The 14,907-nt window shown below is 32.6% G+C and overlaps 1 protein-coding gene across 1 annotated transcript in view; it reads right to left on the bottom strand.

Moving 5' to 3' along the window:
• LOC132742487 (tyrosinase-like protein) overlaps positions 1–1,742 on the bottom strand; it is a 30,203-nt gene extending 28,461 nt beyond the window's left edge. Inside the window, exon 1 of the mRNA XM_060730924.1 lies at positions 1,570–1,742. Within this exon, the coding sequence (XP_060586907.1) occupies positions 1,570–1,587 (18 nt within the window). The 5' untranslated portion in view covers positions 1,588–1,742. The remainder of the gene's footprint in view (positions 1–1,569) is intronic.
• Between the last annotated feature and the right edge of the window lie 13,165 nt (positions 1,743–14,907).

The raw sequence follows: 14,907 nt of genomic DNA, 5'->3' as shown, positions 1-14,907 counted from the left end.
AAATAATTAATATTTATCGCTACTTTCTTCAGGTAACAAGCATATAACATGCTCTTAAATCATTATCATAACATTATAAGTTAATATTTGTCCTTTCAAAAGAAGTAAAAATGTACTTGTTTCTGAGGTATAATGTGCATTTTAACACTTAATTACACGGATAAATAGTGTTCTGTTGGTGTTTTTTTTCTGGTAAAGATTATTCAAATAAAACATTAGTTATGAAAATCTTAAACATTTTGAATAAAGGAGCAAGCAGAGAAAAGTAGATCATGTACAGGAGAAAAGTGATTACAAACGAAAACTATAACCAAGCCTAGTCATTCTGTCATTTAGATGACTTAGAACTAATATTATTTTGTAATCAAAGAATAAATTGTTCAAGCGGTGTAATATCCAAATGTTTTACTGTCACATAATACATAGACATCATATATGTACATGACATTGCTGTCAAACATAAGTGAAAGAAAACCATCACTTGTCGTCAACATCATCAACAACAACAACCAATTACATAGATCGATTGGGGCACATCAAACTTAAAAGATATATACAAAAGATAATTTAAAAAAATACTCAGAAATAAACTGAAAATAAGATTTTTGTGCTATTATTGGCACCAATTGAGTATATAAAGCGTTGCAAAGCTTTGAAATTCGGGTCATTTTTACACTGATTAGAATAATTATTCTGGAAGAATGATCAGAAAACTTGCATAAAAGTTAATGATCTAGACCTACATAAAATGTAACATTAATCTCGAAAAAGAGTATTTCCAGTTCCGACATGTCAAAAACACCTCAATGGAGTTCCTTTAACGACCAGATAATTTTTCCTTTTATTAGAATGAAACGTAACAGATCTGAAAAAAACCGCTGGCATATGAATGTTCAAATTGATCAAAATAAAATATATCAAAGATAAATAAAAATGCATTCATTGATAGTATTACATAACAGCAATTAGTATATAAATATTAGTTAACATAACAGTTATATATCTGTATTTTAACCACAAAGTTATTCTAAATTTTCCGAGAAACCATACTTTTCAATACACATATATTGTGCAAATACATATATTCATATACTGAAAAAGAACACACAATCACTTTTAAAAGTGTTGCTATCTATCTTTTACTGAAATAACATTTTATATCAATTGCGGTATCAGACTAGCAATCTAAAGAAGATTCAACGGTTCATTCAGTAAGAAAGTTACACTGGGTGGTTGCAGGAAAGGATATTTGGTAGCATGTCTAAAAGCTTTCAATACAATCGAATATAAATTCTGTTTAAACAATCAAACTCATACATGTATATATAAATTCTGTGTAAAACAAATAATGTTTCAGTGTAATCTTCTAACGCCAAAAAGAAAAAAAATAATGATAATAAAACAAACAAATGCTACAAAAAACCTATATTTAGCTACAATATGATTAAAAATTGCTTTGATAAAGCTGAAAGATTTAAACAAAATCTAAAAGGTCAAAGGAACATTTAAGACAAATAGATATATTTGGCTCAATTCAACACTCATTTGTCAGTTTTCAATCATTCTTACCTTTTGACATTTCGCCATGTTTTTGTTTGTTATGATATTTGCTTTGTCGGGATGAATTTAAGTTTATCCATTTTAAAATTCCCACTTTTTTCAATTTTCTGTTTTTGATTTTACAATAACATTTTGCTAAAAAGGAAGATTAAACATTTTACTGCATTAATTTGATGTTGGTTGAAGTAAGTGAAAATACGTCACGTGACCATAATGTCTGTTACACATACCTCCGGCTATTTGAAAACGTTGAAAACCGGAAGTGACCGCTCGTATTTCCCTTAAACCGTCATTCAAAATAGAATATAGAGAAGGTTTGGTAAATATGTGACTGATAGGTTAGTAACTAATTGGTTTATGATGTAATTATTTCTTTAAATAGGTGTACACGAAAGGTGATTGTAAGTACAGTCAGGGTGTTACAGTTACCGCACAGTGTGTAATACAGAAAGTAGGATTGCGCATTCTCAAATGTCAACAAGTAAAATCGCTAAATTCAATGGTTGCAGTTAGTGTTGTTTTTTTCCTTAGTCATCTTTGCGCATTTACAATTTGACTAATTATCAACACTAAAGCGAAAATAGTTATACATGTTCTTTTTTTATAGATATGACTCTAATTAGCCGCCAAGCATGCCTGTGTATCTGGCGGTCATCCTGTATGTCATAATGTCATAACTTTTCAGCCAGATATGGGGATATCATTTTGCTTAATAGATAATAGTCAGTCACCATTTCTCTTTATCATCACAGAGTAAAAATAATCTTATCCTGAAAATCTTCAACATGCTGATAAAAAAAAACAAGTCTGATCTAATTAACATATATAATTTTTTTGTTTGTGCACATTTATCACGAAATCTGACATACGACTATATTGTGCGTTAAATTCTTTTAATGCATGTATATATACTGCTTTGCAGACTTTTAAATATTGGTACACTTTTGGCAAAGTTTTATGTCAAACATTGATATATTTTCTTTATATTTTTAATATACTGTATAGAAATCTGGATAAAGTGGGATCCCTCGCAAGCATGAATCGCAACAAAATTACATGAAAATTGATGATTCGGTTTGATTGAGTCTGTACATGGAGGACAATATTAAAGTGCAACATCCATCACGCCCCGTAGCACCGACTTGAGCTTTACTCTATTTTCAACATAAACTTAAATTAGAGACTGAAAAAAGAAAAGAACAAAATTCTTAAGCAGGTGATGATATGTGAAAAGTATACTAATAGCGATGAATTCTTGGCATTAAATGCTGCACAGAAATAGTAAAAAAATCGTTTGTTACAAATGATTGCAGATCTTGCCTATGAATTATGACAATCAATTGAATTGATCTATTAATTTTTGTTATTTATAATGTTGTTCAAAAGGGTATATTTTAGATAAGCTTTTTATACTTTTACAATTTATTATCGTTATTGTTGTTGTTGTTGCCATGATTATTGCAACATTTCTAATATCTTAGATTTCGACTTAAGATTCAGAAGGGAAAAGTAAAAAAAATATGGTCAAATCAATTAAATGGCGGAACAATATCCTACGTCAAAAACATAATTAACAAGCAATTATCATAGTATTGCAAGCAATCCATAAGTCCCCTACCGGTAAGGGCCCAAGCAACATTCTGAAGGGCCATTGGCCATTCACCTAGGTTCCTATTTTATGTAAATTTGTTAAAAAAGTTCTTTAAAAGTGATCACAGGAAACAGTTTTTATGTACAGACAGACGGACTGAAGGACACTCTAAAGTTATTTTTTAAACATCCCTGTTATCAAAATATAACATTTTTAAAATCCTTTCATGATTGAAGAAGTTGGGAGTAAAAATTACCAATTTCTCAAAAAAAAAAGTCTAAGTTCAAAAGGGGCATAATTCTGGAAATAGTCTTGCTAGAGTATTGAACACTCACAAATGTTGAGTGACAATAAGAAACATTTATATGAAGTTTGAAGTAGATACATTCAGAAAAAAGAAGTTATTAAAAAAAAACAATGGTTTTTCACAAATTTTAAGTTCAAGGGAGGTAATTCTGATAAATTTTGTGCTAGAGTTGTAAACCTTGTCACATATGATGTGGTTGATGACAAGCAACTTATATTTAAAGTTTGAAGAAAATACCTTAAGAAATAAAGAACTTATAGCGAAAAAACTAGAATCAGAAATCTTGAAATTCAGTCTATTTGTTGCCATAGCAACCAGAATTTTCAACATAGGAAGATAAAAAAGGATGTGCATAATTTCCATACTGCCATCTACCCATATGTCAAGTTTCATAAACATATTTTCAGTACTTTTTGTGTTATCACTGGATCCAGGTTATGTGTAAAATTTGCCATATTTTCAGTCTATTTGTTGCCATAGCAACCAGAATTTTCAACATAGGAAGTAAAGAAAAAGACGTGCATGATCTCCATACTGCCATCTATCCATATATCAAGTTTCATAAAAATATTTTCAGTACTTTTTGCGTTATCGCTGGATCCAGGTTATGTGTAAAATTTGCCATATTTTCAGTCTATTTGTTGCCATAGCAACCAGAATTTTCAACATAGGAAGAAAAGAAAAAGACGTGCATAATCTCCATACCGCCATCTATCCATATATCAAGTTTCATAAAAATATTTTCAGTACTTTTTGCGGTATCGCGGGATCCAGGTTATGTGTAAAATTTGCCATATTTTCAGTCTATTTGTTGCCATAGCAACCAGAATTTTCAACATAGGAAGAAAAGAAAAAGACGTGCATAATCTCCATACCGCCATCTATCCATATATCAAGTTTCATTAAAATATTTTCAGTACTTTTTGCGTTATCGCGGGATCCAGTTTTGTGGACGGACGGACTGACGGACGGACAGACGGACGGACTGACGGACGGACGGACAGACGGACAGACGGACGGAGGGTAAACCTAAAGTCCCCTCCGGTAAACCGGTAGGGGACTAACAAAATAAATCAGCAGCTCATCCCAAATGAATAAGCTTTATGTATGTGTCCCGTTAGGACCATCTCGAGACATATACATGTATAAAATAATGAAAGTACGATGGGAAAAAGTCGAAATTATGAAACACCGATCATAAAAAACTCGATATAATTTCGTGTTTTCACCATTGTACTTTCGGTCCTTCACCATCGTAGTTTCGTTCTTTTAACTTTTCGCCATCGTATTTTCATTGTTTCGAGTAATTCGATTACCCTAACGGGACACCGTATCTATGGCTTATTGTTTCAGAAAGGAGGTATTTTTGCATTACTTTCATACATATGCCCGTTTAAAATATAACTAATAAAAAAATAATTATGAAACCCGTTCACATATTTTGTTAACGAAACGAAATAAAAATGTCCACGAAATGGATTTTTTTTAAAAATGCATCGAACTAAATTGTCCTGCGTATGTGTAAATTGATTATATGCGAAAGGCTTACGCCTTCCAAAAAGAAAAAAAAAAGAAAAATTGGTAAAAAATTGTGATAGTTATGTATGAAATTAAAATGGCGGGATCTTTAATCTTCGATTTACAGTTTCATTATGACAAACATGATCGGTATGTATATTTTAACATGACATCATAAATTACTTTTTAAATTTGCAGCCTGAACACTTAAATCGTTTCAATTAAAATTTGCAAGGAAAAATGTTTATTGTCTTTTTGTTTTGAGTATATAGAATGTTTAGGTTTCGTGAAACGAGATACATAAAATTGCACCCCTTCTTCATAAAAGAGATGGGTAGGAGAGACTAATATACCAGTCATTTCCATTCCCGACCACACCCGCACCACTCCCTAAAAGCAGCACTGATTCCAGCACATAAGAAGTTGAAGATTGAATGCCGCTTAAGGCGTTGGGGGGGGCGTTATAGATGTTGCACTTTTTCATTATCCATGATTAACAGACTCAATCAAACTGATTCTGCAGTTTGTTTGTTTCTTTGTTTGTTTATTTTTTTCTCATTTCTTCCCGGGATCTCCTCTTTTCCGGATTTAATTTTTTTGACGTCTTCGCTTGGATAAACGCAGTACGATTTTGGCGCGAAAACAATTACATACATGCATCTTTCACCGAGAGGGAACACACAACAGTCCCTTATTTTCTACTCTAAACAACTTTTATTGTACTAAAATCATTAAGAAAAAATAACACCAATAGGTTCAATATAAGTAAAACGTATTCGAGTGCTTTCCAAACGTTGAATGACAAGATCCAAATCATATGTTACTACATAAATTACAGTGTTTTATGAAATAGCAGAGTATTATCATTAACACTTAAATTGTCAGGACCGACATTTATTTGTCATTTCGCGTGATAGGTTGTATCATTGTTCACTTTTATGTTATATACTTTGTGCTGCAATTGACCAATGAAATTGCTTCTTGTATAGAAGATGCGTATGATACACCTAAATGACAGAAATTGACGGGTTATCTTCCCCTGTTAACCGCATGTAATCACCGAATAAAGCATTGAGACATGATCATATATTAAGAGTGATATAAATAATCCGGAAGCAGCCGCTTGGCAGTAAATCGCAGACGGTGCAAACACGACTGGAATAATTCAAGGGTGTGGGATACTCAAACATCTAAAGATAAACACACGTCATGTCCCCCAGAAAAGTTTTTTTTATTTCTCAAAAGCTTTTTTTTTTCATTTTTGATGTCCTAATATAGTTTCAAAAGGTTTTTTATTGCCCAATTATCTAAACAATCTTTTCTTCTGTTGCGATTTGTCTATTATTATTAGTACTGTAGCTACGATAAAAAATTTTTTATGGAAAGTAAAATGCTACAATGGTTAAAATTCAAATCACTTTATATTCAGCACCACTTATATTGGGTTTTAAGCATGAGACGCGCAAAAAAAAAAACAATATTTAAACGTTCTTAAGGACTAACTGAAAAACAATTATTTATGGTAATTGATTAAAAAGGAAATAATTAAAAGCATCTCCTTGCAGAGATGTTAAGAAGAAAGCTTGAGGGAACCGAAAGTATAAATTGATAAATTAGTAGAAGAGCAGAGTTTATTTCATAACTTGTACACACATAGGTACATCGTTCTAACAAACATTTTAAAATATAATTTTAGGTCACATTATTTACAATATATATAGAAAAAAACAACATAAAAATACCAACAAACAAATCAATACAATACGGAGCAATAAAATGTTCAATACATACAATTAAGTGTTAAATGCTAATACACGTATTCTTGAGGTCGAACATGATGTTGCTTAGTACCAATCAAATTTAAAATCCATAGTTTCTACGAAAGTCATAAAACTGTTTGCATGTTTATTCAAAAAAAAAAACAATCATGGTCCATAAGGGCATCTCACAAATAACAAATAACAGTTACACGATGACAAACAACCAAAGGGAATACCATTACAGGCTGAGAAATTTGAAACGCAATGACACTAGAAAGTTATTTGAAACATGCCATGGTTTTTTATTGCCCATTCCCTACTTTTGGTACCTGCTTGTGGTGTCAGTTACTGGGCAGGCTATCAAGCAGTTTATCAGTACTAGTGCCTTACCTTCGTATGGAACTGCATGATAACTTCTGTACATACCAGTAAATAGGTACGGGAAAATATATTTCATGATCAATCACAACGAAAGTGACCTGTACCACGCGATTTATAGTCAAACGCTCTACCTATTGAACCAACCAGACGATTTCTTTTGACACAAATTGAAAATGGAATAATTCTACATATACATTTACTCTTATTCAAACTTAAAATGTGTAACAGCTTAAGGGCCTTCTCCGGGAGATGTCCTAATTTGTATTCGGTTACAACAATAAATGTATACATCCTATAAAGTGACATAATGCCCATCCAATAATATACATGTATGATGAGTGAACAGGTCGAGGTCAAAATAATTATACATTTCGCCATAATTTCTTTCAATTTTGTAAATACATGTAACTTTGCATGAACAGTAAAATAACTCACATGGCCCAAGGAATTTTCTATAAATATCCATCGGAATCTATCTGAAACGTTCAATTAATAAAAAGATTTATATTTTATCCTAAACATTTTCCAATATCAACTGTTGGCCATTATAACAGTCAATCTTTTAAAACATGTAGTTGATTCCGCTCAAATAACTTGACAAAGAAAAAATAAGCATAACTTAAAATATGTTCACATAGACATGTAGGATTCTTTTTTTTTAAACGTCTTCTGGAAAATTATTGAGATAATTACCGGTAGTGTCATTGAGTCCAGCATTTTAAGTGTTGAGAATTGAGTACCACTCAAGCCGGTGCTAGGGGGGCGTAAGTGATGGTGCAGTTTTTTCATTATCCCTCATGTACAGACTCAATCAAACACGGTCTGCAATTTGCATGCTATTTTATTGTAGTTAATGCTTCCGACGCCTGATCTAGTTTCCAAACCGTTATTCATTATTCAATTACCTGCTCCATCTTTTGCTGGTTAGTAAAAAAAAACACACACTAAAATTTTAAAAATATGGTTATTTAGTATTTTGTATGGAAGTCAAATTAATACTTTTTTACATTTTGCTATTTTTATGGCAAATAATTCAGTTTCTTCGGGTGATTAGCATCTTCAATGCTCTAAAACTATTATTTAAACGTTATAAAGCTCAAGTTTGCCCTTTCTAAAGCATTAATAAGTATTCGTTTCTGTGGCATAATGTACCTTTTAGCATTAAGTATTCTAGATAGAATTGTTTTCAAAGTCTTCAAGCCATTTTATTGACATATTTTACAAGGCTGTTTTTACATTATTTCATTCTTGTTAAGAACTCTTCACTAATTTTATGAATTGCTAAAATCTGTAAATCAATTTAAAGTTTAGATAATTTATAGTGATGCAATATGTGAATTCATTTTTTAGATGTTGCAAAGAGAATGGTATAATGCTATTTCGCAGTGATAGTTGTTGTACTCTATGCTCACGCACCCTAGCACACTCCTTGTCGTCCCTGTCTACATTGTATAGGGCCGTTCCCCAGACGACTTTCGTCAGGACACCAGCAGCTGAGTCGTTGATGTCAATAGCAGCTTAACTCCTCCATCGAAACAGGGGTAGTTTGGTCTACAGGACCTACCCTATACGTACAACAACAACTCATTCAATACGTCCTCGATGATATATTAGCCAAAGATCGATGATATTTTAGCCAAAGACCGATGCCCTGTGCCTTCTCTACGACGTAGAAGAGAGAAGAGTTTGAAGTGATCTTGCTGAAATTCAACTTTATATATTTCATTAGGTCAAACCAGTATCCATGCACACCAAAATATTTCGATTCCATTGGAGTTTGTAAATGTCATGTTGTTTTTTTTTCGTTTCAATCACTTTTTTAAAAATTTGCACATGCACGAGAAACTGATACATGACCTTAATCATGCATAGCAACGGACCTCGCCATAAAAAGGTATATATCAAACAAATTTAGAGGACCTTGACACAGGTATCAACTTGTAATGATTTATTTCTCTTTTGTGGTAATGTTAAACCTGTTTGAAGTATGTATGTGAGCTCGTAATAATCATAAGGTAAGGTTCGTTTGGTAACAAACGTTAACCTGTTGTTTTGTTCTCTTTTAGTGCAAAGATTTTATATATAAATAGAAATTATTAGGTGAGTGTCCTGTCACCTTTATACATACGTATTTTAACCTGATCGGGGAAAACAGGCTTTCAGTTTTGGTGTGACTCCGTCACGTGATACCAACACAAGTCAGATTACATTAGGATTGCATTACATTAGGATTTTTTTCAAAATCAAAGTCACAAAGATTGGTAACGTTTGTACTTCAACCAGTCACTTGTTTAAGATAGCCATCTGTGTAATTTCAAACCGTTCATATATTTCTATTTCTGTATACTGGTGGCTGGGTTTCCACCTTACCGTGATAGGTGACACCTCAATTCTTTTTCTACTAGTTTAAGTTGTAAAATATCGTCAGCCTCCAGGGGTGAGGTTTCTATGCAAACTAGGCTATCCTACAATGGCGGGACTATTTTTTGTCTATTTTGTTTTCTCGTTAGTATCGGTTTCGGGGTTAACTGTATGCAAACTTAACGTCAATATGATTGCAAAATAGAATAGGATGTACTTTAAACGTTATGAGGTTGAAAAGTTGGGGAAAAAACAACTTTGAAGTTGAACTCTTTGTGTGTGTGTGTGTGTGGGGGGGGGGGGGGGGGGGGGGGGGGGGGTAGAGAGAGAGATAGTCACTAGATTTATACATAGAAATGAAGATTAACTTAAAAGCATGTTTGAAATAGACAACCTTGAATTAAGGTGTATGCTTGAACAAAATTAACGTCTGTAGTGCAAAGTGTTTTTGATTTTTTTCCTCTATGTTTGTTTTAGTGTTGCAATTTTTTGTTGTTGTTTCAGCTACCTTTTCTTGCACAAACATGCAATTTCCTGCCGTAATCGTGTGTTACTCTCCCCAAACAAGTACATAGTCTAGCCTAGTGTAAAATTCGACATGGACATGGTATAAAACCTGGGCATAAAACACAGAAACATTACGTAACGTTGTCGTATTTTATCTCCTTGTTGCTCTTTTTATTGTGTTTCTATAATTAAAACAAACATCACATTATTTAATGGCGTATTCATTATGATACTGCCAAATGATAACCTCATTTTAAATGTGGATTTGGTGGATTTAAGAATTAATCCAATTAATTCAATTCATTTAAAATGACATTTTAAACTGTTCATTGCGAAAATGAGTAAACAAACTTTAAAAGATACCCATTAAATAAGCTACCTTGCTGTAATTCACTATATTTGAAAGATTAATATTATTATTTAAATTTTTTTCCATAAAAAAAATAGCATTCAGTTATCGCGAGAATCAGCTGTAATATATTAATGTAATCCATTCGGATTAAATTTTGAAGAAGAATAGGGGTATGGTCTGATATTTCTTCGCGGAGAAGACGTCGTCTAAGAAAGACTGCCTTAATATTAGATATGACAAATATAATGTACTAGTAAGATGTGGCATCCCGGCATCAACAAATTTTATTTCATATTTAAAGGGAGGTAACATTGTTTCCTTTCTAAAATAAATATATCACGAGTTACATACCATTAAAAGTGTCAGTGTCCAATCTATTACTTATTTCTTTTATGTACTGTAGATCTGATGTGTTTCGCCTCCTTTCCCGAGAAAGCTATTTTTAGCCATGCAATCAAACCGGTTAACCCATTACTTCATGAGCATTTTGTGAAAAATGGCTGTTTTCATTGAAAAGACTCCCGTTACAAGTTCAAATTGCTATAATACTATAAAAACTGCTTCAACACTAATCAAACTTGGCACAAATGTTGACTGGTCCATTGCCTTTGCAACAACATGCTCAGACTTAAATTTTCTGTTACCATGGCAACGAGGGGACATCTCAAAATTGCCAAAAATCACTATTTTGCGTTGATTTTTTCCATCAAAATTGATTTCAAAGTGCTGCAACTTCTCAATGGATTGAGATAGAGTCAAATGCTTTTCAGCGTTGGTTACACGTTACCTTATGATCAATCTGGGGTAATTTATAGCCTCTCACAAGTCAAAAATTTTCTTGGCGATGAGGGGGACTCCGCCCCCTTCAAACCCCCCAAACAGAAGGGGGCACATCCCCCTTCTGGCAACCCCCTGATGTATCTTTTGGTTGGGGGCCGCGCCGAAAAAGAGGTCACTTTTTTAACAACATTTCTCAAACAAAAACAAGTGTTGTGGGCCTAAATAGGACATTTTTTTTTACCATTTGAGACAACTAAACTGGGGGGGGGGGGGTGAAAAAGGCGTTAAAAGGCGTCTATATAACGTAATGGGTTAACAGAAAATGATGAAAATCCTTGAAATTACTCTAAATCGCGTTTTTTCATGTTTAAACATGGCCTGTCATATAAATTTGAAGAAAAATTGTTGTTTTGTACATTTTTTTATTTTTTTCATTCAGAAGAAGTATTAAAATACTGTCATCCGTGGAAGTTAAACAAATTCTTGATTTTTGTTAGAAAAAAAGAATGTTTGGAGTATTTTTAACAAATTAACTTGAAATAATTTTAATGGGCAAGATCATTTTGCCAGTTAACCAGTCCGCTATATGGGTTCTCGAAATCGTAAAAATTACCTACTCAGTATTGGTTTTCCCAAACCAAATTGATTGACTGTGTGAAAGGTCACCAGAAATGATTTCGAATTTGGTCGCGCTTAGATCTAAATGCGGAGCGTTATTTAGAGCTGGTTTTAATTAGATTGGTCAGTGTCTTGGCAAATAGAGCCTATTGTACAATGTTTGTAATTGTTGTTGTTTTCTTTTTGGTTGGGGTTTTCGTCGCACAGTACAGGTCTTAAGGCGACTTTCCAGCTTTACTGGTGGAGGAGGACCTCAGATGTTCTTCCATGCATTATTTCAGACACCTGAGTAGAACAACGGGCAAGGGGCAAGTGATTTTGAAGTCAAAGACCTTAACCACTGGACCACGGACGCCCCGAATTCTATTGGACAAGTGCATAGTTTTTAAAAACCCTATTTTTGGGACGAAAATACGCTTTTCAATTTATGCAGATAGGGTATTTATTTTAAAGGGACATCTTAATTTGCTAAAGGTTTTTCCAAATTAACTTTTAGGGACGTTTGACTATTTTGGTTTATTCTTTTCAAATAAAAATTTTAGCTGTGTTCTATACACCCTTTTAAAGGGGTATCTATTTTCTTTCTTTTCTTTCTTCAAAACAGTGGTATTATTATTATGTCACAACCTAATATATGAATATATATAGAAAAACAGTGTACTTTACTGTTTATTAGTCATTTGTAACCTCGACCCCTACTACTGATGATGAAATATGCAGGGCGGACCTTTACTGGAAGTTTGATAACCTAAAAGTCAGCCAGAGTGGAAACCGTTTTATAGCCTCGTAGTGCAAGATGAAAAATTTCAAGTTAAAATCTGGACAGTACAGGGACAGACGTAAGGTATAGACCCAACTCATTTCCTGTTCCATCCTAGGTTCGGGTTCGGAGTGACAAGTAAGTGGTACATTACTATTTTTCTTGTAAGAAATCTATAGAATTGCTACTGGTACTATAAAAGATACTGTTACTCAATTTGTATGGTTTTATATCATAAATATAATGCTCAAATAAATATTTATCAATATTGTAAGTTCCAAAAAGCATTATTTGTAAAGATATTACCGAATTTACATTTATCACACACCCGTGCCGATTTTGCGACTCCGTAAATATGGTATTGCACGGCCGTGCATATATTTTGACGTGACGTCATTAGCGTTACACAAACATATTGTAAAGACGCGCTAAATGTTAATATAATTTTATTCAACTCGTGCAATAAATTCAGTATTGAACTTACACTCATTCAATATCCTCTATTTCATGTTAATAAAGGGAGATAATTAGAAATTTATTTTCTTTAAAGTCTAAGTCAATTTTTTCAATAAGAAATGAATGCATATATTTTATTGATTACATATAATGTAGACAAATATTTGCAGTACATATTTTACATATTCTTCAATGTTTGAGAAGTTTGTTTGAGAAGCATAATTATATACATAATAAATATAAAATTTCACAACCTCAGACAGGAATGTTAATGTTCATGCATTTTATCACTTTATAATAATTATTAATTCCTTTATCTGCACAAAGAATATGAGAAATGTGTAAGAATGTGTAACCAATCGTTCAAAAACTGAAATCCGCGCAGTCTGATCAGGATCCATGCTGTTCGCTTACCAACTCTGTTACAAGTAGAGAAACGAAACTGATAGCGAACAGCATGGATCCTGATCAGACTGCGTGGATGCGCAGGCTAGTCTGGATCCATGCTGGTCGCAAACCCATTATGTTGGTTTTGTCGTGACGCGGCTCATATATTTTTTCTAAATCTAAACAATTATCTCCATATTTGATAAACAAATAATTGAGAAAATACAAGAATTTATGCTGATTTTTCGTGTAATTTCTTTTGTATGAGATGTATTTGCGCGTGACATCGGACGTGATTCCATTTTTTCTAGAGTTTATCATTCATAATAAATTATTATTATTATTTCCAGTCTTTTTAATTAACTGAGACAATAAAATTATCCAAGGGCAAACAGCATTGGCGGTAAGATTCTTTCAGGAATAATGTATTATTTCCCTTTATTTGATCTTATTTTATTTGAGTTAAAAAATCATATTATAAAATTAACTTAATTTCCTTGTCAAGCCTTGATAAGAGGTATAGATCCATTGAAAACCCTTAAAGAGACTCCACTGAGGTTTAAAAGCCTAAAAACATAACATTTGAATTTCTTACATAAATGAGCTGGGGCACTTTAAACAGAAATATATGCAAAGATAGTTAAGAAATATACTTTGAAATAAATTGAAAATCGTATTTTTATGCTTTTCTTAGCCCGATTTGAGTGAAAAGTGTTTAAACGCTTTTCATTTTGGGTCATTTTTTACAATTTGAATAATTATTCTGGAAAAACGAAGTGCGCGAATGATCTGAAATTTTGCACAAAGATTAGTGGTCTAAACCTACATCAAATGGTACATTTATCTGGAAAAAATATTTCCAGTCCCATCATGTCAAAAAACCTCAGTGGAGTCCCTTTAATATAAAAAGTGACTTTTCTTATAAAGTGACAACTGTAATTTGGATTCGTCTACAATGGACAGATTTTATTTTAAAAGTTTAAATATTGATAAAACACATTTGGATTCTTTATAAAATATTTCATTAAAAAACGAAATTCTATTTTTACGTCTAAGGAATCTTTTCTTAATTTACAGTCAAACAGTTTGTGCAATGTCGGGAATACTGTATTACATAATTTAGAATTACAACAACACGTGCAGGGAAAGTGGCAAATATTGGAAAAAAAAGTGCTCGCTGCTTCTATTATTTTGTATTTTAAAATTTCATAACTGTATTTAGATTTAATTGTGTAAGTATCGACCCGTAGGTATTTTTATCGTTTTATATACATAAACATGTATATGTACCGTAATATCTAGAGAATTTCTAGGAGTCAAGCAACCTGGATTAACACAGAGACAAATAATAAACAGTCTCAGATTTACCTAACTCTTGTCTCAAATATACGATGATGTATTCATAGATATACTTGACCTATATTATTATGGCAGTTGCCAATAAGTTATAATCAGGAACAAAGATAAATAGAAACACATCACATTCACAAGCCAATAAGTGTCTACATACGTATCCGATACAAAAACAGCCTTTCATGTGAGGGGGTGGGGGTTTGGGGGAGGGGGTTA

Source organism: Ruditapes philippinarum, unplaced genomic scaffold (assembly GCF_026571515.1).
Source record: "Ruditapes philippinarum isolate M1 unplaced genomic scaffold, ASM2657151v2 ctg391_1_1_1_1, whole genome shotgun sequence".
In the NCBI taxonomy this organism is placed as follows: domain Eukaryota; kingdom Metazoa; phylum Mollusca; class Bivalvia; order Venerida; family Veneridae; genus Ruditapes; species Ruditapes philippinarum.
This window is presented reverse-complemented; position numbering and strand designations above follow the sequence as displayed.